General features: G+C 46.8%; 1 protein-coding gene across 5 annotated transcripts in view; it reads left to right on the top strand.

The window, feature by feature from the left end:
• PKNOX1 (PBX/knotted 1 homeobox 1) overlaps positions 1 to 25923 on the top strand; it is a 211708-nt gene extending 185785 nt beyond the window's left edge. For 2 of the 5 annotated variants that reach the window (XM_069760367.1, XM_069760369.1), the window contains 5 exons: positions 8849 to 8949; positions 9060 to 9188; positions 9385 to 9461; positions 9696 to 9853; positions 25273 to 25923. In XM_069760367.1, the coding sequence (XP_069616468.1) occupies positions 8849 to 8949; positions 9060 to 9188; positions 9385 to 9461; positions 9696 to 9853; positions 25273 to 25484 (677 nt within the window). In that variant the 3' untranslated portion in view covers positions 25485 to 25923. The remainder of the gene's footprint in view (positions 1 to 8848; positions 8950 to 9059; positions 9189 to 9384; positions 9462 to 9695; positions 9854 to 25272) is intronic. The other 3 variants (XM_069760372.1, XM_069760370.1, XM_069760371.1) reach the window with 3 other exon arrangements.
• The last annotated feature ends 267 nt before the right edge of the window (positions 25924 to 26190 follow it).

Below are 26190 nucleotides of genomic sequence, written 5' to 3'. Positions count from 1 at the left end.
CATATGTGGGGGTAAACCACTGCTTGGGTGCATGGGAGAGCTCGGAAGGGAAGGAGCGCCATTTGACCTTTCAATGCAAAATTGGCTGGAATTGAGATGGGACGCCATGTTTTTTTGGAGAGCCACTAATGTGCCTAAACATTGAAACCCCCCACACGTTACACCATTTTGGAAAGTAGACCCCCTAAGGAACTTATCTAGATGTGTGGTGAGCGCTTTGACCCACCAAGGGCTTCACAGAAGTTTATAATGTAGAGCAGTAAAAAGAAAAAATAATATTTTTTCACAAAAATGAAATTTTCGCCCCCAATTTTTTATTTTCCCAAGGGTACTAGAAGAAATTGTACCGCAAAAGTTGTTGTGCAATTTGTCCTGAGTACGCTGATACTCCATATGTGGGGGTAAACCACTGTTTGGGTGCATGGGAGAGCTCGGAAGGGAAGGAGCACTGTTTGACTTTTAAATGCAAAATTGGCTGGAATTAAGATGGGACACCATGTTGCGTTTGGAGAGCCCCTGATGTGCCTAAACATTGAAAACCCCCCACAAGTGACATCATTTTGGAAAGTAGACCCCTAAGGATGTTATCTAGATGTGTTGTGAGAGCTTTGAACCCCCAAGTGTTTCACTACAGTTTATGACGCAGAGCCGTGAAAATAAAAATTCTTTTTTTTTCCACAAAAAGCCCCAGTTTTGTATTTTCCCAAGGGTAACAGGAGAAATTGGACCTCAAAAGTTGTTGTGCAATTTGCCCTGAGTACGCTGATACCCCATATGTGGGGGGGAACCACCGTTTGGGCGCATGGCAGAGCTCGGAAGGGAAGGAGCGCCGTTTGTAATGCAGACTTAGATGAATTGGTCTGCAGGTGTCACGTTGCATTTGCAGAGCCCCTGATGTACCTAAACAGTAGAAACCCCCCACAAGTGACCCCATATTGGAACCTAGACCCCCCAAGGAACTTATCTAGATGTGTTAGGAGAATTTTGAACCCCCAAATATTTCACTACAGTTTATAACGCAGAGCCGTGAAAATAAAAAATCATTTTTTTCCTGCAAAAATGTTTTTTTTTAGCCCCCCATATTTTTATTTTCCCAAGGTTAATAAGAGAAATTGGATGCCAGAAGTTGTTGTCCTATTTGTCCTGAGTGCGCTGAGACCCCATATGTTGGGGTAAACCCCTGTTTGGGCACATGGGAGAGCTCGGAAGGGAAAAAGCACTGTTTTACTTTTTTAACGCAGAATTGGCTGGAATTGAGATCAGACGCCATGTCGCGTTTGGAGACCCCTGATGTGCCTGAACAGTGGAAACCCCCAATTATAAGTGAAACCCTAATCCAAACACACCCCTAACCCGAATCCCAACGGTAACTCTAACCACACCCCTAACCCTGACACACCCCTAACCCTAATCCCAACCCTATTCCCAACCGTAAATGTAACCCTAACCCTAATAGGAAAATGGAAATAAATACATTTTTTAAATTTTTTTTATTTTTCCCTAACTAAGGGGGTGATGAAGGGGGGTTTGATTTACTTTTATAGCAGGTTTTTTAGCGGATTTTTATGATTGGCAGCCGTCACACACTAAAAGACGCTTTTTATTGCAAAAAATATTTTTTGGCGTTACCACATTTTGAGAGCTATAATTTTTCCATATTTTGGTCCACAGAGTCATGTGAGGTCTTGTTTTTTGCGGGACGAGTTGACGTTTTTATTGGTAACATTTTCGGGCACGTGACATTTTTTGATCACTTTTTATTTTCCAATTTTTGTGAGGCAGTATGACCAAAAACCAGCTATTCATGAATTTCTTTTGGGGGAGGCGTTTATACCGTTCCGCGTTTGGTAAAATTGATAAAGCAGTTTTATTCGTCGGGTAAGTACGATTACAGCGACACCTCATTTATATCATTTTTTTATGTTTTGTCGCTTTTATACGATGAAAACTATTTTATAGAAAAAATAATTATTTTGGCATCGCTTTATTCCGAGGACTGTAACTTTTTTATTTTTTTGCTGATGATGCTGTATGGCGGCTCTTTTTTTGCGGGACAAGATGACGTTTTCAGCGGTATCATTGTTATTTATATCCGTCTTTTTGATTGCGTGTTATTCCACTTTTTGTTCGGCGGTATGATAATAAAGCGTTGTTTTTTGCCTAGTTTTTTTTTACGGTGTTCACTGAAGGGGTTAACTAGTGGGACAGTTTTATAGGTGGGGTGATACTAAATATGTGTACATTTATTGTTTTTTTTTTTATTTAGATAAAGAAATGTATTTATGGGAACAATATATTTTTTATTATTATTATTTATTTAGGATTATTTTTTTTTTTTACACATGTTAATTTTTTTTTTACTTTTTTACTTTGCCCCAGGGGGGACATCACAGTAAAGTGACAGATCGCTGATCTGACACTTTTCTGTGCACTGTGTCAGATCAGCGATCTGACGTGCCCTCCTGGAGGCTTCCCGGGGCCTGCTCTGAGCAGGCGCAGTGAAGCCACCTCCCTGCAGGACCCGGATGCAGCCCCGCGGCCACTTTGGATCCGGGGCCTGCAGGGAGAAGAAGGTAGGAGACCTTCGGAGCAACGCGATCACATTGCATTGCTCCGAGGGTCGCAGGGAGCCCCCTCCCTGCGCAATGCTTCCCTCCGGAACACTGCAATCATGTTTGATCGCAGTGTGCCGGGGGTTAATGTGCCGGGGGCGGTCTGTGACCGCTCCTGGCACATAGTGCCAGATGTCAGCTGCGATAGTCAGCTGACACCTGGCCGCGATCGGCCGCGCTCCCCCCGTGAGCGCAGTTGATCGCGCTGGACGTACTATCCCGTCACTGGGAATTAAGTCCCAGGTCACCTTGATGGGATAGTACGTCCAATGGGATTAAGGGGATATAGACAGGTGTGCGCCTCTCCAAATCAAGTCCCATCAGTTTAATGGACTTCCCACACAGCTGGACTCCAATGAAGGAGTAGAACCATCTCAGGGAGGATCGCAAGGAAATGGACAGCATGGGACTTACATATGAGCATCTGAGCAAAGGGGCTGAAGACTTATGACCATGTGAGAGTTCAGTTTTTCTTTTTTAATACATTTGCAAAAATTTCTACATTTCTGTTTTTTTCAGTCAAGATGAGGTGCAGAGTGAACATTAATGAGAAAAAAATGAACTTTTTTGAATTTACCAAATGGCTGCAATGAAACAAAGAGTGACAAATTTAAAGGGGTCTGAATACTTTCTGTACCCACTGTATTCCTTCACAGTGGTCCGTTCAGGTCCCGACAAATTATACAGCCGAGCTTTAGGAAATTTGGCATTAAGAAAAAAGATTTATAGCAAAATCATAAAGACGATGTAGCGATAATATCTCAGCCTCTTTCTCAGAGAACACATCTCCGAAGTCTTTCAGGTAAGACGCAGACACTCCAGACTAGCGGAGCAAATTATGTACAAAACTAAGACATTTCTTATGACAGTAGAAACTCCATTTAACAATATCCTTCCGACACCAATCAATAACAGGATTATGGATGTGCAGCCATGGAAATCCCAACACCAACCCAGCAGGTAAATTACCCAACACAAAGCAGGAGATGGACTCCGAGTTCAGAGTTCCCACTCTAAGTGTAAATTCCACTGTTACCAGCTGGACTAAGTTCTGAAGTAACGGTGTCCATCAATGGTGACAATTAGAATAGATCTTTCCAATCTAACTGTCCCTAATCCTAATTTAAGAACCTGTCCAGAATCAATGAAATTGGTGGAAGATCCACAGTCAATGAAAGCAAGAGCAGATAAACACGGGTTCTGAAAACAAAGTTCCACATTCAGCAATACTTTATCTGAGGAGTAAAAGGGTACCTGGAAGTCTGGGTGACCTCCTCGAATATCACCCAGACTTAGACGTTTCCTGACGGCTTGCTGGCTTGAGAGCAAATGGAGTAGTCTTTGAGGAAATGTCCAGCATGACCACAATAAAGGCAAAGTCCAAGATTACGCTGACGCTTCCTCTCCACAACTTGAGAGCTGGCTGTTCCAACCTCCATTGGTTCCGTGTCAGGCAAGTGAACAGACTTGGGCAGGATGACAGAAGCCCCCTGTTGTTCACAAGTCTCACGAATTCGGCGATCCATTTGAATGTCCTTCCCCAGGGAACAGGGTGGAGTATGCAAAGCCAGAGCGTCATTTAGGGTATCAGAAAGGCCACGGTGAAACTCACACCTGAGAGCTGCATCATTCCACAAAACCTCAGAGGACCAGTGCTGGAACTCAGAGCTATAGTCCTCCGCGGTGCTGCCCCCCTGCGTCAGGCTCATGATCTTAGCTTCTGCAACGTGGGCCCTGTCAGGTTCATCAGAGATCATCCCTAAGGCATCAAAAAAGACATTAACGTAAGACCGTTCTGGGGCTAGTGGGGAGAAAGAGAATGCCCAAGTCTGAGGACCCCCTCTCAATAGGGACATGACTATTCCCACCAGCTGGGACTCATCACCCTAACCTGATCCTTCTCCCTTGAGAATTTGTCAGGAAAAGCAACTACAGGTTCAGGAGAGAACAACTGCACATCCGAAGGTAAAGGAGTCATTACTACAGTTGATGGTGAAGAGCTTTGGGAAGCATCCATAGGACTAGAAAATTGACCCTGCAGCTGGGACTGTGTAGATTCTAGTGTCTGGTGTTCCCTTCCGAGATCCTGAACCATCTGGGTCTGATTCGCCACCTGATCACAGAGTGCACGAATGTGACGCTAGTCATAGCCCATGGCTAGGCCGTGAATCAGAACAGTCAGACGTTTCGGGGTCAATACCAAAGGATCAGGTAGTAAACCAAGGGAAAATGCGAAGTTGTAAGTCAGGTCACATACCAGGGTCAGAATACCAGAGAAATAGTGGATAATCAAAGGGGCAATAACAAACGAGTAGTCTGAACACTGTCCAAAGGTCAGCAGCAGAAGAAGATGAGAACTTACAGCACAGGGTACAGGCGAACACACCAGGGAGCACAAGCTTTTGACTGGCAAAGATCTGAGCCAGACTGCTCACCTAAATATCAGGGCAATTACCAATCACATGGAGCACCTGCAGAAATCTCTGCACCTTCCAGTCATATAGGTCAACCAAGCTGTCAATCAAAGCATCGACAGCTCAGCATGCCCCAGCACAGGATAGGATGACAGAGCCACATTCCAGACACTCTGAACAAAGGAATCATGACAGATGTTGCTTTCTGTTTGTTTTGAAGGGGTCGCCTCCTGTTTCCTGATGTCACTTCCAATTTCTGTGATGATGTTGCGTTCTACTATTTTTGTGATGATGTTACTTCCTGTTTTCTGTGATGATGTTGCTTCCAATTTCTGTGATGATGTCACTTCTTATTTTCTGTGATGATGTTGCTTCCCGTTTTCTGTGATATGATGTCACTTCCTATTTCTGTGATCTCGCTTCCTGTTTTCTGTGATGATGTTGCTTCCTATTTCTGTGATGATGTCGCTTCCTGTTTTTTGTGATGATGTTGCTTCCTATTTCTGTGATGATGTATTTTCCTATTTCTGTGATGATGTCGCTTTTTATTTCTGTGATGATGTCTTTTCCTATTTCTGTTATGATGCTACTTCCAATATCTGTGATGATGTCGCTTCCTATTTTTGTGATGATGTCACTTCCTGTTTTCTGTGATGATGTCGCTTTCTGTTTCCTGTGATATTGTTGCCTCCTATTTTCTGTGATGATGTGGCTTCCTATTTCTGTGATGTTGCTTCCAATATCTGTGATGATGTCTTTTCCTATTTCTGTGATGTCGCTTCCTGTTTTCCGTGATGATGTATTTTCCTATTTCTGTGATGATGTCGCTTTTTATTTCTGTGATGATGTATTTTCCCATTTCTGTGATGATGCTACTTCCAATTTCTGTGATGTCGCTTCCTATTTTTGTGATGTCACTTCCTGTTTTCTGTGATGATGTCACTTCCTGTTTCCTGTGATATTGTCACCTCCTATTTTCTGTGATGATGTTGCTTCCTATTTCTGTGATGTTGCTTCAAATATCTGTGATGTCTGTTCCTATTTCTGTGATTGATGTCACTTCCTGTTTTCTGTGATGATATCGCTTCCTGTTTCCTGTGATATTGTTGCTTCCTATTTTCTGTGATGATGTTGCTTCATATTTCTGTGATGTTGCTTCTAATATCTGTGATGGTGTCTTTTCCTATTTCTGTGATGATGTCATTTCCAATTTCTGTGATGATGTTGTTTCCTATTTTTGTGATGATGTCACTTCCTGTTTTCTGTGATGATGTTGCTTCTAATTTCTGTGATGATGTCGCTTCCTGTTTTCTGTGATGATGTCCCTTCCTATTTCTGTGATGATATGATGTTGCTTCCTATTTCTGTGAAGATGTCTTTTCCTATTTCTGTGATGACGTAACTTCCAATTTCTGTGATGTCGCTTCCTATTTCTATGATGATGTCTTTAACTATTTTTGTGATGATGTTGCTTCCTGTTTTCTGTGATGATGTTGCTTCCTATTTCTGTGATGTCGCTTCCTATTTCTGTGATGATATGATGTTGCTTCCTATTTCTGTGATGTCTTTTCCTATTTCTGTGATGACGTAACTTCCAATTTCTGTGATGATGTCGCTTTTTTTTGTGATGTCACTTCCTGTTTTCTGTGATGTCACTTGTTTTCTGTGATGATGTTGCTTTTTGTTTGTCATGAGGGGGCCTCGTCCTGTTATCTGTGATTATGTCATTTCCTATTTCTGTGATGTCACTTGTTTTCTGTGATGATGTCACTTACTGTTTTCTGAGATGATGTCACTTCCTGTTTTCTGTTGTGAGGGGGTCACTTCCTTTTTTATGTGATGATGTTGCATCCTATTTCTGTGATGTTGCTTCCTATTTCTGTGATGATGTCACTTCTTGTTTTCTGTGATGATGTTGCTGCCTATTTTTGTGATGTCACTTACTGTTTTCTGTGATGATATCGCTTCCTGTTTTCTGTAATGATGCCACTTGCTGTTTTCTGTTATGTTGCTTTCTGTTTCCTGTGATGTTGCTTCCTATTATCTGTGATGATGTTACTTCCTGTTATCTCTGACGTCACTTCCTATTTCCGTTATGTCACTTCCTGTTTTTTTGTGGTGATTTCACTTCCTGTTTTCTGTGATGATGTTGCTTTCTGTTTGTTGTGAGAGGGTCGCTTCCTGTTTTCTGTGATTGTCACTTACTGTTTTCTGTGATGATGTCGCTTCCTATTTCTGTGATATCACTTCCTGTTTTCTGTGATGATGTTGCTTTCTGTTGTGAAGGGGTTGCTTCCTATTTCTGTGATGTCACTTTCTGTTTTCTGCACTGACGTTGCTTCCTATTTCTGTCAAGATGTCGATTTCTGATTCTTTGATATCGCTTCCTGTTTTCTATGATGTCACTTCCTGTTTTTTGTTATGATGTTGCTTCCTGTTTCCTGTGATTTTGCTTCCTTTTTCTTTGATGTTGCTTCCGGCTTTCTGTGATGATGGCACTTCCTGTTTCCTGTTATGATGTTGTCTCCTGTTTCCTGTGATGTTGCTTCCTATTTCTGTGATGTTGCTTCCTATTTTTGTGATGTCACTTCCTATTTCTGTGATAATTTTGCTTCCCATTTCTGTGATTATGTTGCTTCCTGTTTTCTGTAATGATGACACTTCCTGTTTTCTGTAATGATGACACCTCCTGTTTCTATGATGATGTTGCTTCCTATTTCTGTTAAGATGTCGATTTCTGATTCTTTGATATCGCTTCCTGTTTTCTATGATGTCACTTCCTGTTTTCTGTTATGATGTTGCTTCCTGTTTCCTGTGATTTTGCTTCCTTTTTCTTTGATGTTGCTTCCGGCTTTCTGTGATAATGGCACTTCCTGTTTCCTGTTATGATGTCGTTTCCTGTGATGTTGCTTCCTATTTCTGTGATGTTGCTTCCTATTTCTGTGATGATGTCTCTTCCTGTTTTATGTAGTGATGAAGCTTCCTATTTCTGTGATGTTGCTTCCTATTTTTGTGATGTCACTTCCTATTTCTGTGATAATTTTGCTTCCCATTTCTGTGATTATGTTGCTTCCTGTTTTCTGTAATGATGACACTTCCTGTTTCTATGATGATGTTGCTTCCTGTTTTCTGTGATGTCGCTTTCTATTTTCTGTGATGAGGTCGGTACCTATTTTCTGTGATGATGTTGATTTCTGTTTCATGTAATGAGGTCGCTTCCTCTCCCCTATGATAATATTGCTTCCTGTTTGTTGTGATGATGTCGCCTCCAGTCCCCTATGATGATGTCTGTTCCTGTTTTTTATGATGATGATGATGTTGCTTCCTGTTTGTAATGATGTCGCTTCTTGTTTGATGAGGTTGCTTCCTGTCCCCTAAGATATTATTGCTTCCTGTTTGTTGTGATGGTGTCGCCTCCAGTCCCCTATGATGATGTTTCTTCCTGTCCTCTATGATGAGGTTGCTTCCTGTTTTCTGTGATGTCACTTCTTGATTTCTGTGATGATGTTACTTCCTGTTCATTGTGATGATGTTGCATCCTGTCCTTTATCATGATGTTGCTTTCTGTTTGTTGTGAGGGGTTCACTTGCTGTTTCCTATGATGATGTCACTTCCTATTTTCTGTGATTATATAACTTTCTGTTTTTTTTTGTGATGATGTCACTTCCTGTTTTCTGTTATGTCGTTTCCTGTTTTCTGTGATGTCACTTCCTGTTTTCTGTGATGATGTTGCATTCTGTTTGTTGAGAGGGTGTTGCTTCCTATTTTCTGTGATGATGTCACGTCATGATTTCTCACAGTGTTATTTATCTGTCTAACTAGCAGGCGGCACGTTGTACCAGCCCGTGACTGTCGTCACCCCACAGGGACAGGTTGTGGCTCAAGCACTGTCTCCTGGGACCATCCGAATCCAGAACTCACAGGTGAGAGCTGCTCAAAATCTTACAGCGCTCCCGTAATTACCTCCAGCTCTCCGTTATCTGCCCCCACGTGCCAATCGTCTGCCTGGTAACCCAATCAAATCTTGTTCCAGTTGCAGTTGCAGCTCAGTCAGGATCTCGGCCTCTTGCAAACAGATGATGGATCTGGAAAGAACAAGCGTGGGGTCCTTCCCAAGCAAGCCACCAATGTGATGAGGTCCTGGCTGTTCCAGCACATTGGGGTGAGTTTGGTGTGGTGGACGCTGCCGTCACTTATGCCCTATGCTCTGCAGTAATCTGGGATGCATGGCGTCACCAGAAGACGCCACAAATGCTTCTCTCCCTGATGCCATCCATCATGCCATCCAGTATAGACATGGATGTGGAGTACCGTCATCAGCTATGTGTGAATGTGTTCCATCTTCTCCATCTCTGCAGCATCCGTACCCAACCGAGGATGAGAAGAAGCAGATTGCTGCTCAAACTAACCTCACCCTTCTGCAGGTCAACAACTGGTGAGTCCCCCATTCCAAGGTCGGAGCCTCCTGGTGACAGCGCCGTGCTCTAGTCATGACTGTATACGTTGCCTCTTCCACCTTACACATGCTGATGGAATAGGTACAGTTTAGGTTAGCGCTGTATGTTACGTTGTAACAACCCATCAGCCATGTGACGATGAGGACGGCCGTTCCTATGGGGTTATGTTATGTCCTACACCCCCTGCTCAAGCTTCTTCTCTTTATTTGTAGGTTTATAAATGCCAGACGCAGAATCCTACAGCCCATGTTGGATTCAAGCACAACAGACACCCCAAAGGCGAAAAAGAAGAGCGGGCAGAGTCGCCCCGTGCAGAGGTTCTGGCCAGACTCCATTGCCGGGGGCACACCACAGCAGGAAGAAGACCTAGGTATATCTGACGGTTAGATGAGGACTCTAGACTTCCTAAAAACTGCTGTCTGCACATAACATGTCTCCTCCTCCCTCCATTCATGCCCTGCTGTCTCCTTCATCCATCCCCCGCTGTCTCCTTCACCCTTCATCCATCCCCCGCTTTCTCCTCCACCCTTCATCCATGCACTGCTGACTCCTCCTCACTTCATCCGTCCTTTGTGGTCTCCTCCACCCTTCATCTATCCCCTGCAGTGTTCTCCACCCTTCATCCTTCCCCTCCTGTCTCCTCCACCCTTCATCCATGCCCTGCTGTCTCCTTCATCCTTGCCTTGCAGTCTCCTCCACCCTTCATCCGTGCCCTGCGGTCTTCTCCTCCCTTCATCTGTGCCCTACGGTCTCCTCCTCCCTTTATCCGTGTCCTGCTGACTCCTCCACCCTTCATTCATGCTCTGTTTCTTCACCTTCCATCATCCATCCCCTGCGGTCTCCTCCACCCTTCATCCATCCCCTGCTTTCTCCTCCACACTTCATCCGTGCCCTGCAGTCTCCTCCTCCCTTCATCTGTTTCCTGCGGTCTCCTCCACCCTTCATCCATGCCCTGCTGTCTCCTTCATCCTTGCCTTGCAGTCTCCTCCACCCTTCATCCGTGCCCTGCGGTCTCCTCCTCCCTTCATCTATGCCCTGCGGTCTCCTCCTCCCTTTATCCGTGTCCTGCTGACTCCTCCACCCTTCATTCATGCTCTGTTTCTTCACCTTCCATCATCCATCCCCTGCGGTCTCCTCCACCCTTCATCCATCCCCTGCTTTCTCCTCCACACTTCATCCGTGCCCTGCAGTCTCCTCCTCCCTTCATCTGTTTCCTGCGGTCTCCTCCACCCTTCATCCGTGTCCTGCTGTATCCTGAATCCTTTGCATGCGGTCACCTCCACCCTTCAACCTTTTTCTCTTGTGTCCACCACCCTTCATCCTTACCCTGCTGTCTCCTTCATCTTTGTCTTGCTCTCTTTTCCACCCTTCATCCTTACCCTGCTGTCTCCTTCATCCTTGCCCTGTGGTCTCCTCCACCCTTTATATTTTTCTCCTGTGTCCTCCACCCTTCATCCTTGCCCTGTCGTCTCCTCCATGCTTCATCCGTCCTTTTCGGTCTCCTCCACACTCCATACATTTTCTCGTGTGTCCTCCACCCTTCATCTTTGTCGTGCTCTCTTTTCCACCCTTCATCTGTGCCCTTCTGTCTACACCCTTCTTACATGTCCTGCTGTCCACAATCCTTAAAGTGAACCTGTTACCAGGTTTGACCGATTTGAGATACGGCCACCACCTTTCGGGCCTGACATGCAGGACTCTATACTGCTGTATATCTGTCCCCAACCCGACCTGCAAGACAAGAAAAAGACCTGTTATTATACTCACCTGTGGGACCGTCGGGTCCGAGGGGTGTTGCTGGTCTTGGTCCGGCGTCTCCCTTCTTTTTGTGATGCCGTCCTCCTTCTCGCTCCCTCGGGTCGGGGGGCAGTTATGCAGCATTACAGAATCCTGTATATCAGGCCATATGTTATATCGAGCACACCTTCTGACAGGTTCTCTTCATCTGTCCCATGCAGTCATCTCCAGTTTTGGCATTCTGTAAGTGTGACGGATGGCTACATGGGGCTCTGTATGTGTGATGGATGGTCAGGGGGCTCTGTATGTATGATGGATGGTTGGGGGCTCTGTATGTATGATGGATGATCAGGGGGCTCTGTATGTATGATGGATGGTCAGGGGGCTCTGTATGTGTGATGGATGATCAGGGGGCTCTGTATGTATAATGGATGGTCAGGGGGCTATGTATGTATGATGGATGGTTGGGGGCTCTGTATGTATGATGGATGGCCATGGGGCTCTGTATGTATGATGGATGGTCAGGGGGCTCTATGTATGATGGATGGTCAGGGGGCTCTGTATGTATGATGGATGGTCAGGGGGCTCTGTATGTGTGATGGATGATCAGGGGGCTCTGTATGTATAATGGATGGTCAGGGGGCTATGTATGTATGATGGATGGTTGGGGGCTCTGTATGTATGATGGATGGTCAGGGGGCTCTATGTATGATGGATGGTCAGGGGGCTCTATGTATGATGGATGGTCAGGGGGCTCTATGTATGATGGATGGTCAGAGGGCTCTGTATGTGTGACGGATGGCTACATGGGGCTCTGTATGTGTGATGGATGGTCAGGGGGCTCTGTATGTATGATGGATGGTTGGGGGCTCTGTATGTATGATGGATGATCAGGGGGGCTCTGTATGTATGATGGATGGTCAGGGGGCTCTGTATGTGTGATGGATGATCAGGGGGCTCTGTATGTATAATGGATGGTCAGGGGGCTATGTATGTATGATGGATGGTTGGGGCTCTGTATGTATGATGGATGGCCATGGGGCTCTGTATGTATGATGGATTATCAGGGGGCTCTGTATGTATGATGGATGGTCAGGGGGCTCTATGTATGATGAATGATCAGGGGTCTCTGTATGTATGATGGATGGTCAGAGGGCTCTGTATGTGTGATGGATGGTCAGAGGGCTCTGTATGTATGATGGATGGTCAGAGGGCTCTATGTATGATGGATGGTCGGGGGCTCTGTATGTTTGATGGATGGTCGGGGGCTCTGTATGTGTGATGGATGGACCAACGGCTCTGTATGATGATGGATGGTCAGGGGGCTCTGTATGATGGATGGTCAGGGTCTGTGTATGTATAAAAGATGGTCAGAGGGCTCTGTATGATCGATGGTCAGAGGGCTCTGTATGTATGATGGAATTTTCAGGGGGCTCTGTATGTATGATGGATGGTCAGAGGGCACTATATGTATGATGGATGGTCAGGGGTCTTTGTATGTATGATGGATGGTCAGGGGGCTCTGTATGTTTGATGGATGGTCAGAGGGCTCTGTATGTTTGATGGATGGTCAGAGGGCTCTCTATGTATGATGGATGGTCAGAGGGCTCTGTATGTATGATGGATGGTCAGGGGGCTCTGTATGTATGATGATGGTCAGAGGGCTCTGTATGTATGATGGATGGTCAGAGGGCTCTGTATGTTTGATGGATGGTCAGAGGGCTCTGTATGTTTGATGGATGGTCAGAGGGTTCTGTATGATGGATGGTCAGGGGCTGTGTATGTATAATAGATGGTCAGAGGGCTCTGTATGTATGATGGTCAGAGGGCTCTGTATGATGGATGGTCAAAGGGCTCTGTATGTATGATGGATGGTCAGGGGGCTCTGTATGTATGATGGATGGTCAGGGGCTGTGTATGTATGATGGATGGTCAGAGGGCTCTGCTCTGTATGATGGTCAGAGGGCTCTGTATGTATGATGGATGGTTGGGGGCTCTGTATGATAGATGGTCAGGGTGCTCTGTATGATGGGTGGTTACATGGAGCTCTGTATGTATGATGGATGGTCAGAGGGCTCTGTATGATGGATGGCCAGGGGCTCTGTATGTATGATGGATGGTCAGGGGGCTCTGTATGATGGATGGTCAGGGGCTGTGTATGTATAATAGATGGTCAGAGGGCTCTGTATGTATGATGGTCAGAGGGCTCTGTATGATGGATGGTCAGAGGGCTCTGTATGTATGATTGATGGTCAGAGGGCTCTGTATGTATGATGGATGGTCAGGCGTCTTTGTATGTATGATGGATGGTCAGAGGGCTCTGCTCTGTATGATGGTCAGAGGGCTCTGTATGTATGATGGATGGTCAGGGGGCTCTGTATGTATGATGGATGGTCAGGGGCTGTGTATGTATGATGGATGGTCAGAGGGCTCTGTATGTATGATGGATGGTTGGGGGCTCTGTATGATAGATGGTCAGGGGGCTCTGTATGATGGGTGGTTACATGGAGCTCTGTATGTATGATGGATGGTCGGGGGCTCTGTATGTTTGATGGATGGTCGGGGGCTCTGTATGTGTGATGGATGGACCGACGGCTCTGTATGATGATGGTCAGAGGGCTCTGTATGTATTATAGATGGTCAGAGGGCTCTGTATGTATGATGGATGGTCAGAGGGCTCTGTATGTTTGATGGATGGTCAGAGGGCTCTGTATGTATGATGGATGGTCAGAGGGTTCTGTATGTAGGATGGATGGCCAGGGGGCTCTGTATGATGGATGGTCAGGGGCTGTGTATGTATAATAGATGGTCAGAGGGCTCTGTATGTATGATGGTCAGAGGGCTCTGTATGATTGATGGTCAGAGGGCTCTGTATGTATGATGGATGGTCAGAGGGCTCTGTATGTATGATGGATGGTCAGAGGGCTCTGTATGTTTGATGGATGGTCAGAGGGCTCTGTATGTATGATGTATGGTCAGAGGGTTCTGTATGTATGATGGATGGCCAGGGGCTCTGTATGTATGATGGATGGTCAGGGGGCTCTGTGTGATGGATGGTCAGGGGCTGTGTATGTATAATAGATGGTCAGAGGGCTCTGTATGTATGATGGTCAGAGGGCTCTGTATGATTGATGGTCAGAGGGCTCTGTATGTATGATTGATGGTCAGAGGGCTCTGTATGTATGATGGTCAGAGGGCTCTGTATGATTGATGGTCAGAGGGCTCTGTATGTATGATTGATGGTCAGAGGGCTCTGTATGTATGATGGATGGTCAGGGGGCTCTGTATGTATGATGGATGGTCAGATAACTCTGTATGTTTGGATGGTCAGAGGGCTCTGTAATAATTTTTATTTATATAGCGCCAACATATTCCGCAGCGCTTTACAGTTTAACAGTTTCAAACACAACAGTCATAAGTGACAACGTTAACAATACAATAATTAAAGCACAATAAGCCGCCCCTGCTGGTGAGAGCTTACAATCTACAATGAGGTGGGGAGATACAAAGTACAGGTGTGTATTTACAATGATGTATTTACAATGAGGGTCCGGCCATCTTCAGGGGTTGGGGAATAGATGGAGATAGTGAATGGGCTACACACACACAAACATGAAATGACTGATTACTGAACGTGATAGGCCGCTCTGAACAAATATGTTTTGAGGGAGCGCCTAAAACTATGCAAATTGTGGACGGTCCTAATATCTTGGGGTAGAGCATTCCAGAGGATTGGCGCAGCACGGGAGAAGTCTTGGAGTCGGGAGTGGGAGGTACGGATTAGTGCAGAGGTTAGTCGGAAGTCATTTGCAGAGCGCAGTGGTCAGTTAGGCTGATAGGCAAAAATGAGGGAGGAGATGTAAGGGGGGCCGCACTGTGGAGAGCTTTGTGGGGGAGAACAAGTACTTTGAATTGTATCCTGTAATGAATGGGCAGCCAGTGTAACGACTGGCGAAGAGCGGACGCGTCCAAGTAACGATTAGCCAGATGGACAACCCTGGCTGCTGCATTAAGGATGGACTGGAGAGGGGAAAGTCGAGTGAGGGGGGAGGCCAATTAATAGAGCGTTACACTAGTCCAGGCGGGAGTGGATCAGGGCGACAGTGAGGGTTTTAGCTGTCTCCATGGTGAGAAAAGGGCGGATTCTAGAGATGTTCTTTAGGTGTAAGCGGCACGAGCGGGCAAGAGATTGTATATGGGAGGTGAAGGAGAGATCGGAGTCAAACATAACACCCAGACAGCGTGCCTGCTGCCGGGGTGTTATTATGGTGCCACCCACGGAGAAGGAAACGTCAGGTTTAGGGAGGTTAGTAGACGGTGGGAGCAGAAGAAGTTCAGTTTTGGAGAGGTTGAGTTTCAGATAGAGAGCGGACATGATGTTGGAGACTGCGGACAGTCAGTGGCGTTCTGTAGTACGGCGGGGGTAAGGTCAGAGGATGATGTGTATAGTTGTGTGTCATCAGCATAAAGATGGTACTGAAAGCCAAATCTGCTGATGGTCTGTCCAATTGGGGCCGTGTAGAGGGAGAAGAGAAGGGGGCCAAGGACTGAGCCCTGAGGTACCCCGACAGCGAGAGGAAGAGGAGATGAAGTGGAGCCAGAGAACAGAACACTGAAGGAGCGGTCAGAAAGGTAGGAGGAAAACCAGGAGAGAGCAGTGTCCTTAATGCCTAGTGACTGGAGCCTAGAGAGTAGGAGAGGGTGGTCAACAGTGTCGAAAGCTGCAGAAAGGTCGAGAAGAATGAGCAGAGAGTGGTCACCGTTACTTTTTGCTGTCAGAAGGTCATTGGTCACTTTGATGAGTGCAGTTTGTCGAATGTAGGGGGCGGAAACTGGACTGTGAAAGGTCTAGGAGGGAGTGAGTGGAGAGGTAACGGGTAAGGCGGGAGTATATCAGGCGCTCCAAGAGTTTAGAGATGAAGGGGAGATTGGAGACTGGTCTGTAGTTGTTTGTGCAGGATGGGTCGAGGGTGGGTTTCTTTAGTAATGGAGTAATGATAGAGTGTTTGAAGTAGGAGGGGAAAATGCCAGAGGAGAGGGAGAGATTAAAGATTGTAGTTAGGTGAGTTGTGACGACTGGAGATAGAGACTGGAGGAGATGTGAGGGAATGGGGTCGGTGGTGCATATAGTCAGAAGAGGAGAGGAGCTTGGAGACTTCTTCTTCTGTGATGGGATCGAATGTGGAGAGTGAGCCAGGGGAAATGCAGGGCTGTTTCACTCTGTGTTTGGAGGTTCTGAGGGTGAGGGGAGCTACTTGGGCAATGGTGCTTCTAAGGGTGTCATTGTAGTGACGCCAGATCAGGACAGGAAAAAGAAGAGATTGGGGACAATGATGAATGTAGGGAGTCTGAAAGTGTATGAGGGTTAATGGCATGTAGATTTCTGACTGAATGGTAGGTAGGAGGGTGCTGGGGTGAGCGAGGATTTGTGAGTGTGAAGGAGAGAATGTTGTGGTCAGAGAGGGGAAGCGGTGAGTTATCTAGGTAGGAGATTGAGCAGAGCCGGGCGAAAACCAGGTCCAGGGTGTTACCGTCTTTGTGTGTGTCAGAGGTTGAGAGCTGTGAGAGGCCGAGACAAGTGGTTAGTGATGGAAGCTGGGATGCAGATGTGGAAGTGCGGCTGTTTATGGGGATGTTGAAGTCTCCCAGGATAAGGCTTGGGAGTTCTGAGGACATGAAGTACGGCAGCCAGGCTGAGAAATGGTCCAGGAAGTGGGTGGGTGAGCCTGTGGGCCGGTATATGACTGCTACTCTGAGGGAGAGGGGACAGAAGAGCCTGATGGCGTGGACTTCAAAAGAAGGGAATGAGAGTGATGGAACTGGGGGGATGACCCGGAAAGTGCATTGTGGGGACAGGACTATGCCAACTCCACCACCAGGTCTGTTTGTGGGTCTCGGGGAATGTGAGAATTGTAAGCCACCATGGGAAATGGCAGTAGGAGAGACCGTGTCAGAATCCTGAATCCAGGTTTCAGTGAGGGCCAATAGATTTAGAGAGTTTTTCAGAAAGTAATTGTGAAGGAAAGGAAGCTTGTTACATACAGACCGTGGATTCCAAAGGGCACAATTAAAAGAAGGAGATGAAGGAGTGGCAAATAATATTAGTAAGATTATTAAGGTTTCGATGTGAGGTAGGGTAGGGGTTGAGGTTGGTGGACCGGGGTTGGATGAGATGTCCCCTAAAATCAGTAGGAGCAGGAAGATAAAGAGCAAGTAGTTTTTGGAATTGTATGAAGTTTTTTTGTGCAGTGTGTTTGGGTAAGATGGACTGAGGTTTTTCAAGAAGGTGAGAAGTGCATGGGAGCTGTACATGGGAGAGGGAAGTGTTATGAAAGGTAATTCAGTACCACAATGGACATAGAGATCAGCGCACATACAGTGACCTGGCAATAACCCCAAAAAAACAAGAACGAGCTCTGAGACGTGGGAACTCTGTTGACCGCAATCCCTAATCCTCTCAAACCACACTAAAGGCAGCCGTGGATTGCGCCTAACGCTCCCTATGCAACTCGGCACGGCCTGAGAAACTAGCTAGCCTGAAGATAGAAAATAAGCCTACCTTGCCTCAGAGAAATACCCCAAAGGAAAAGGCAGCCCCCACATATAATGACTGTGAGTTAAGATGAAAAGACAAACGTAGAGATGAAATAGATTTAGCAAAGTGAGGCCCAACTTTCTGAACAGAGCGAGGATAGGAAAGGTAACTTTGCGGTCAACACAAAACCCTACAAACACCACGCAAAGGGGGCAAAAAGACCCTCCGTACCGAACTAACGGCACGGAGGTACACCCTCTGCGTCCCAGAGCTACCAGCAAGCAGAAAAAACAAATTGACAAGCTGGACAGAAAAAAACAGCAAACAAATAGCAAAGAGGAACTTAGCTATGCAGAGCAGCAGGCCACAGGAACGATCCAGGTGGAAACAGGTCCAATACTAGAACATTGACAGGAGGCCAGGATCAAAGCACTAGGTGGAGTTAAATAGAGCAGCACCTAACGACTTCACCACATCACCTGAGGAAGGAAACTCAGAAGCCGCAGTACCACTTTCCTCCACCAACGGAAGCTCACAGAGAGAACCAGCCGAAGTACCACTTGTGACCACAGGAGGGAGCTCCGCCACAGAATTCACAACAGTACCCCCCCCTTGAGGAGGGGTCACCGAACCCTCACCAGAGCTCCCAGGACGACCAGGATGAGCCATATGAATGGCACGAACAAGATCGGGAGCATGGACATCAGAGGCAAAGACCCAGGGATTATCTTACTGAGCATAACCCTTCCACTTAACCAGATACTGGAGTTTCCGCCTTGAAACACGAGAATCCAAAATCTTCTCCACAATATACTCCAACTCCCCCTCCACCAAAACCGGGGCAGGAGGATCAACAGATGGAACCATAGGTGCCACGTATCTCCGCAACAATGACCTATGGAATACGTTATGTATGGAAAAAGAATCTGGAAGGGTCAGACGAAAAGACACAGGATTAAGAACCTCAGAAATCCTATACGGACCAATAAAACGAGGTTTAAACTTAGGAGAGGAAACCTTCATAGGAATATGACGAGAAGATAACCAAACCAAGTCCCCAACCCGAAGTCGGGGACCCACACAGCGTCTGCGATTAGCGAAACGTTGAGCCTTCTCCTGGGACAAAGTCAAATTGTCCACTACATGAGTCCAAATCTGCTGCAACCTGTCCACCACAGTATCCACACCAGGACAGTCCGAAGACTCAACCTGCCCTGAAGAGAAACGAAGATGGAACCCAGAGTTGCAGAAAAACGGTGAAACCAAGGTAGCCGAGCTGGCCCGATTATTAAGGGCGAACTCAGCCAAAGGCAAAAAGGACACCCAGTCATCCTGATCGGCAGAAACAAAGCATCTCAGATATGTTTCCAAGGTCTGATTGGTTCGTTCGGTCTGGCCATTAGTCTGAGGATGGAAAGCCGAGGAAAAAGACAAGTCAATGCCCATCCTAGCACAAAAAGATCGCCAAAACCTCGAAACAAACTGGGAACCTCTGTCAGAAACGATATTCTCTGGAATGCCATGTAAACGAACCACATGCTGGAAAAACAATGGCACCAAATCAGAGGAGGAAGGCAATTTAGACAAGGGAACCAAATGGACCATCTTAGAGAAGCGATCACAGACCACCCAAATGACTGACATCTTTTGAGAGACGGGAAGATCTGAAATAAAATCCATAGAGATATGTGTCCAAGGCCTCTTCGGGACCGGCAAGGGCAAAAGCAACCCACTGGCACGAGAACAGCAGGGCTTAGCCCGAGCACAAATCCCACAGGACTGCACAAAAGTACGCACATCCCGCGACAGATATGGCCACCAAAAGGATCTAGCCACTAACTCTCTGGTACCAAAGATTCCAGGATGACCAGCCAACACCGAACAATGAACCTCAGAGACAACTTTATTCGTCCACCTATCAGGGACAAACAGTTTCTCCGCTGGGCAACGATCAGGTTTATTAGCCTGAAATTTTTGCAGCACCCGCCGCAAATCAGGGGAGATGGCAGACACAATTACTCCCTCTTTGAGGATACCCGCCGGCTCAGATACACCCGGAGAGTCGGGCACAAAACTCCTAGACAGAGCATCCGCCTTCACATTTTTAGAGCCCGGAAGGTATGAAATCACAAAGTCAAAACGGGCAAAAAACAACGACCAACGAGCTTGTCTAGGATTCAACCGCTTGGCGGACTCGAGATAAGTCAAGTTCTTATGATCAGTCAAGACCACCACGCGATGCTTAGCTCCTTCAAGCCAATGACGCCACTCCTCGAATGCCCACTTCATGGCCAGCAACTCTCGATTGCCCACATCATAATTTCGCTCAGCAGGTGAAAACTTCCTGGAAAAGAAGGCGCATGGTTTCATCACCGAGCAATCAGAACCTCTCTGCGACAAAACAGCCCCTGCTCCAATCTCAGAAGCATCAACCTCGACCTGGAACGGAAGCGAAACATCTGGTTGACACAACACAGGGGCAGAAGAAAAACGACGCTTCAACTCTTGAAAAGCTTCCACCGCAGCAGAAGACCAATTGACCAAATCAGCACCTTTCTTGGTCAAATCGGTCAATGCTTTAGCAATACTAGAAAAATTGCAGATGAAGCGACGATAAAAATTAGCAAAGCCCAGGAACTGCAGACTTTTCAGAGATGTCGGCTGAGTCCAATTATGGATGGCTTGGACCTTAACAGGGTCCATCTCGATAGTAGAAGGGGAAAAGATGAACCCCAAAAATGAAACCTTCTGAACACCAAAGAGACACTTTGATCCCTTCACAAACAAAGAATTAGCACGCAGGACCTGAAACACCGTTCTGACCTGCTTCACATGAGACTCCCAATCATCCGAGAAGATCAAAATGTCATCTAAGTACACAATCAGGAATTTATCCAGGTACTCTCGGAAGATGTCATGCATAAAGGACTGAAACACTGATGGAGCATTGGCAAGTCCGAATGGCATTACTAGATACTCAAAATGGCCCTCGGGCGTATTAAATGCAGTTTTCCACTCATCGCCTCGCTTAATACGCACAAGATAATACGCACCACGAAGATCTATCTTGGTGAACCAACTAGCCCCCTTAATCCGAGCAAACAAATCAGATAACAATGGCAAGGGGTACTGAAATTTAACCATGATCTTATTTAGAAGGCGGTAATCTATACAAGGTCTCAGTGAACCATCCTTCTTGGCTACAAAAAAGAACCCTGCTCCTAATGGCGACGATGACGGGCGAATATGCCCCTTCTCCAAAGACTCCTTCACATAACTCCGCATAGCGGAGTGCTCAGGCACAGATAAATCAAACAGTCGACCTTTTGGGAATTTACTACCAGTAATCAAATCGATAGCACAATCACAATCCCTGTGCGGAGGTAGGGTATCGGACTTGGGCTCATCAAATAAATCCCGGTAATCAGACAAGAACTCAGGAACCTCAGAAGGGGTAGATGACGAAATAGACAGAAATGGGACATCACCATGTACCCCCTGACAACCCCAGCTGGACACCGACATGGATTTCCAATCTAATACTGGATTATGGACTTGTAGCCATGGCAACCCCAACACGACCACATCATGCAGATTATGCAACACCAGAAAGCGAATAACCTCCTGATGTGCAGGAGCCATGCACATGGTCAGCTGGGTCCAGTACTGAGGCTTATTTTTGGTCAAAGGCGTAGCATCAATTCCTCTCAATGGAATAGGACACTGCAAGGGCTCCAAGAAAAACCCACAACGCCTAGCATACTCCAAGTCCATCAAATTCAGGGCAGCGCCTGAATCCACAAATGCCATGACAGAATACGATGACAAAGAGCAGATCAAGGTAACAGACAGAAGAAATTTTGACTGTACCGTACCAATGGTGGCAGACCTAGCGAACCGCTTAGTGCGCTTAGGACAATCAGAGATAGCATGAGTGGAATCACCACAGTAGAAACACAGCCCATTCAGACGTCTGTGCTCTTGCCGTTCAACTCTGGTCAAAGTCCTATCGCACTGCATAGGCTCAGGTCTAAGCTCAGGTAATACCGCCAAATGGTGCACAGATTTACGCTCGCGCAAGCGTCGACCGATCTGAAAGGCCAAAGACATAGACTCATTCAGACCAGCAGGCATAGGAAATCCCACCATGACATCCTTAAGGGCTTCAGAGAGACCTCTTCTGAAAATAGCTGCGAGCGCACCTTCATTCCATTGAGTGAGTACGGACCACTTTCTAAATTTCTGACAATATACCTCTATTTCATCCTGACCCTGACACAGAGCCAGCAAATTCTTCTCTGCCTGATCCACTGAATTAGGTTCATCGTACAGCAATCCGAGCGCCAGGAAAAATGCATCGATATTACTTAATGCAGGATCTCCTGACGCAAGAGAAAATGCCCAGTCCTGAGGGTCACCACGCAAAAAAGAAATAACGATCCTAACTTGTTGAACTGGGTCACCAGAGGAGCGAGGTTTCAAAGCCAGAAATAGTTTACAATTATTTTTGAAACTCAGAAATTTAGTTCTATCTCCAAAAAACAAATCAGGAATAGGAATTCTCGGTTCTAACATAGAATTCTGAACCACAAAGTCTTGAATACTTTGTACTCTTGCCGAGAGCTGATCCACACATGAAGACAGAGCTTTAATGTCCATCGCTACACCTGTGTCCTGAACCACCCAAATGTCTAGGGGAAAAAAAAGGCAAAACACAGTGCAAAGAAAAAAAAAATGGTCTCAGAACTTCTTTTTTCCCTCTATTGGGAATCATTAGTACTTTGGGCCTCCTGTACTGTTATGAAAGGTAATTCAGTACCACAATGGACATAGAGATCAGCGCACATACAGTGACCTGGCAATAACCCAAAAAAAACATAGAACGAGCTCTGAGACATGGGAACTCTGCTGACCGCAATCCCTAATCCTCTCCAACAACACTAGAGGCAGCCGTGGATTGCGCCTAACGCTCCCTATGCAACTCGGCAAGGCCTGAGAAACTAGCTAGCCTGAAGATAGAAAATAAGCCTACCTTGCCTCAGAGAAATACCCCAAAGGAAAAGGCAGCCCCCACATATAATGACTGTGAGTTAAGATGAAAAGACAAACGTAGAGATGAAATAGATTTAGCAAAGTGAGGCCCAACTTTCTGAACAGAGCGAGGATAGGAAAGGTAACTTTGCGGTCAACACAAAACCCTACAAACACCACGCAAAGGGGGCAAAAAGACCCTCCGTACCGAACTAACGGCACGGAGGTACACCCTCTGCGTCCCAGAGCTACCAGCAAGCAGAAAAAACAAATTGACAAGCTGGACAGAAAAAAACAGCAAACAAATAGCAAAGAGGAACTTAGCTATGCAGAGCAGCAGGCCACAGGAACGATTCAGGAGGAAACAGGTCCAATACTAGAACATTGACAGGAGGCCAGGATCAAAGCACTAGGTGGAGTTAAATAGAGCAGCACCTAACGACTTCACCACATCACCTGAGGAAGGAAACTCAGAAGCCGCAGTACCACTTTCCTCCACCAACGGAAGCTCACAGAGAGAACCAGCCGAAGTACCACTTGTGACCACAGGAGGGAGCTCCGCCACAGAATTCACAACAGGGAAGGAGAGAGGAGCTGATGTATATGAGTCGTGATGGAGGGGGGATTGGTCGGTGTAAGTGGATTGCAAGGGAACATAGGAGGATAGGAATAAAGCACATGGATAGACGGGAGAACAGAGTGTGGGTTACCTGACTCCTGCCCTGACTAACTGCCATGGAATAACTGCTGTATCACGACACTTAGCTCCGTGACTCTTTGCTTCTGGGACGCTTGCACCCCCCACATGCGTGCACCCTAAGGATGGTTCTAAATTTATACTCCAGACTGCTTGGTCAGAAGAGATGGATTGTGGGAACTGGTTGAGGATAATTTGGCAGCTGGGAGCAGCACACCAGGGGCTTTTTTTTTTAAGATGATCAAAGACATTCAGCCTGGTAACATCTACTTTAACACCTTCCACCAGATAAGATCTACACTGATCCCAGTCATGGATCTGCAACAGTGAGTTTTAAGTACAATGCACCAAATGAATTATACCAATGAATTAGCAGACACATTAAATTATGTGTCTAGATGGTAAAGCAGCAGATGACAGACAGCAAGCAGAGGTGGGAAGTTATACCTGTGTGAAGAGAGAAGATGGATGTTAGTTCTTTGCTATGGAATAACTGCTGTATCAAGACGCTTAGCTCCGTGACGCTTTGCTTCTGTATGTATGATGGATGGTCAGGGGGCTCTGTATGTATGATGGATGGTCAGAGGGTTCTCTATGTGTGATGGATGGTCAGGGGGCTCTCTATGTGTGATGGATGGTCAGAGGGTTCTCTATGTGTGATGGATGGTCAGGGGGCTCTCTATGTGTGATGGATGGTCAGTGGGCTCTGTATGTATGATGGATGGTCACGGGGCTCTCTATGTGTGATGGATGGTCAGTGGGCTCTGTATGTATGATGGATGGTCAGAGGGCTCTGTATGTATGATGGTCAGAGGGCTCTGTATGTATGATGGATGGTCAGTGGGCTCTGTATGTATGATGGATGGTCAGAGGGCTCTCTATGTGTGATGGATGGTCAGTGGGCTCTGTATGTATGATGGATGGTCACGGGGCTCTCTATGTGTGATGGATGGTCAGAGGGCTCTGTATGTATGATGGATGGTCAGAGGGCTCTCTATGTGTGATGGATGGTCAGAGGGCTCTGTATGTATGATGGATGGTCACGGGGCTCTCTATGTGTGATGGATGGTCAGAGGGCTCTATATGTATGATGGATGGTCAGAGGGCTCTCTATGTGTGATGGATGGTCAGAGGGCTCTGTATGTATGATGGATGGTCACGGGGCTCTCTATGTGTGATGGATGGTCAGGGGCTCTGTATGTATGATGGATGGTCAGAGGGCTCTCTATGTGTGATGGATGGTCAGTGGGCTCTGTATGTATGATGGATGGTCAGAGGGCTCTCTATGTGTGATGGATGGTCAGGGGCTCTGTATGTATGATGGATGGTCAGAGGGCTCTCTATGTGTGATGGATGGTCAGGGGCTCTGTATGTATGATGGATGGTCAGAGGGCTCTCTATGTGTGATGGATGGTCAGTGGGCTCTGTATGTATGATGGATGGTCAGAGGGCTCTATATGTGTGATGGATGGTCAGGGGGCTCTGTATGTATGATGGATGGTCAGGGGGCTCTCTATGTGTGATGGATGGTCAGTGGGCTCTGTATGTATGATGGATGGTCAGAGGGCTCTCTTTGTATGATGGTCAGAGGGCTCTGTATGTATGATGGATGGTCAGTGGGCTCTGTATGTATGATGGATGGTCAGAGGGCTCTCTATGTATGATGGTCAGAGGGCTCTGTATGTGTGATGGATGGTCAGTGGGCTCTGTATGTATGATGGATGGTCACGGGGCTCTGTATGTGTGTTGGACACTAACCTGTGTAATGTTTGGCCTTGCGCTCCCCCAGGTGACGTTGTGACCCTCTCAGCTACCGGTGGTCTCGGAGCAGACAGTCTGCAGTCGCTGACATCGGACGGGGCCACGTTGGCAGTGCAGCAGGTGATGCTGGGAGGACAGAGTGATGACGACTCTCTGGACACAGACCAGGAGGACGCAGAGACAGGACTGAGTGCGGGGGAGCTGCGGGGTCTGGTCCTGAGCGGTGGAGGACTCCAGTGAGAAGGACATGTTGGTCGCACACGTTTGATTGTGCTTGTGATGATTATGACGCCGCACAGGGCAATTGTGACCCAAACTATTTTATCTTCACTTGCGACAAATATTTGCACCTTAAAAAAACAAAACCTGTCGCTTCCAAGGATTTCACTGCCTAACACCCCTTCCCCGGTGCCAAACATCCCTGCGGGGCGCGGAGCAGCCGTACTTCTCGCCTGCTGACGGTGGAGTCGCTGAGGGCCGTGCACACGTCGCCTGTAACGCTCCTGCCGCCGGCATTTCTACACTCCAGCTGTAGGATTCCTGGAGACTTCGGTGCCCACCCCGGCGAGGAGCGCGGCCTCAGCAGCATCCTGGTGGCAGATTCACAACATCTTCATTTTACTCCCCATATAGAACTGTATTTTTGTAGAGTTGTGAAAGAATAAACCTTGGAAAAGTTTCGGCTGACTCCGTCTTCTGTGGTGAGGGCTGTGTCCTCCGGTGCAGTAATGGATGATGGGAGTTCCCGTCCTCGGAATGGTAGTAATCTTCCTCTGTACATTATCAGTGGACGCTGGTGTTGTATCATCAGAGGAGGGTAACGTGCGTGGCATCTCTGCTGCTGACATGACGTGCGGCTGTGCCCAGACCATCCGTGACCACAAGAAGTCATCTCCGGCCAATCAATTTCCCCGTTTGTAATCGGCACTGGATGCGTCATCAGACC

This window comes from Ranitomeya imitator, chromosome 3 (assembly GCF_032444005.1).
Source record: "Ranitomeya imitator isolate aRanImi1 chromosome 3, aRanImi1.pri, whole genome shotgun sequence".
In the NCBI taxonomy this organism is placed as follows: Eukaryota; Metazoa; Chordata; class Amphibia; order Anura; family Dendrobatidae; genus Ranitomeya; species Ranitomeya imitator.
Note: the sequence above shows the minus strand (reverse complement) of the source record. Positions and strands in the feature narration are given on the sequence as shown.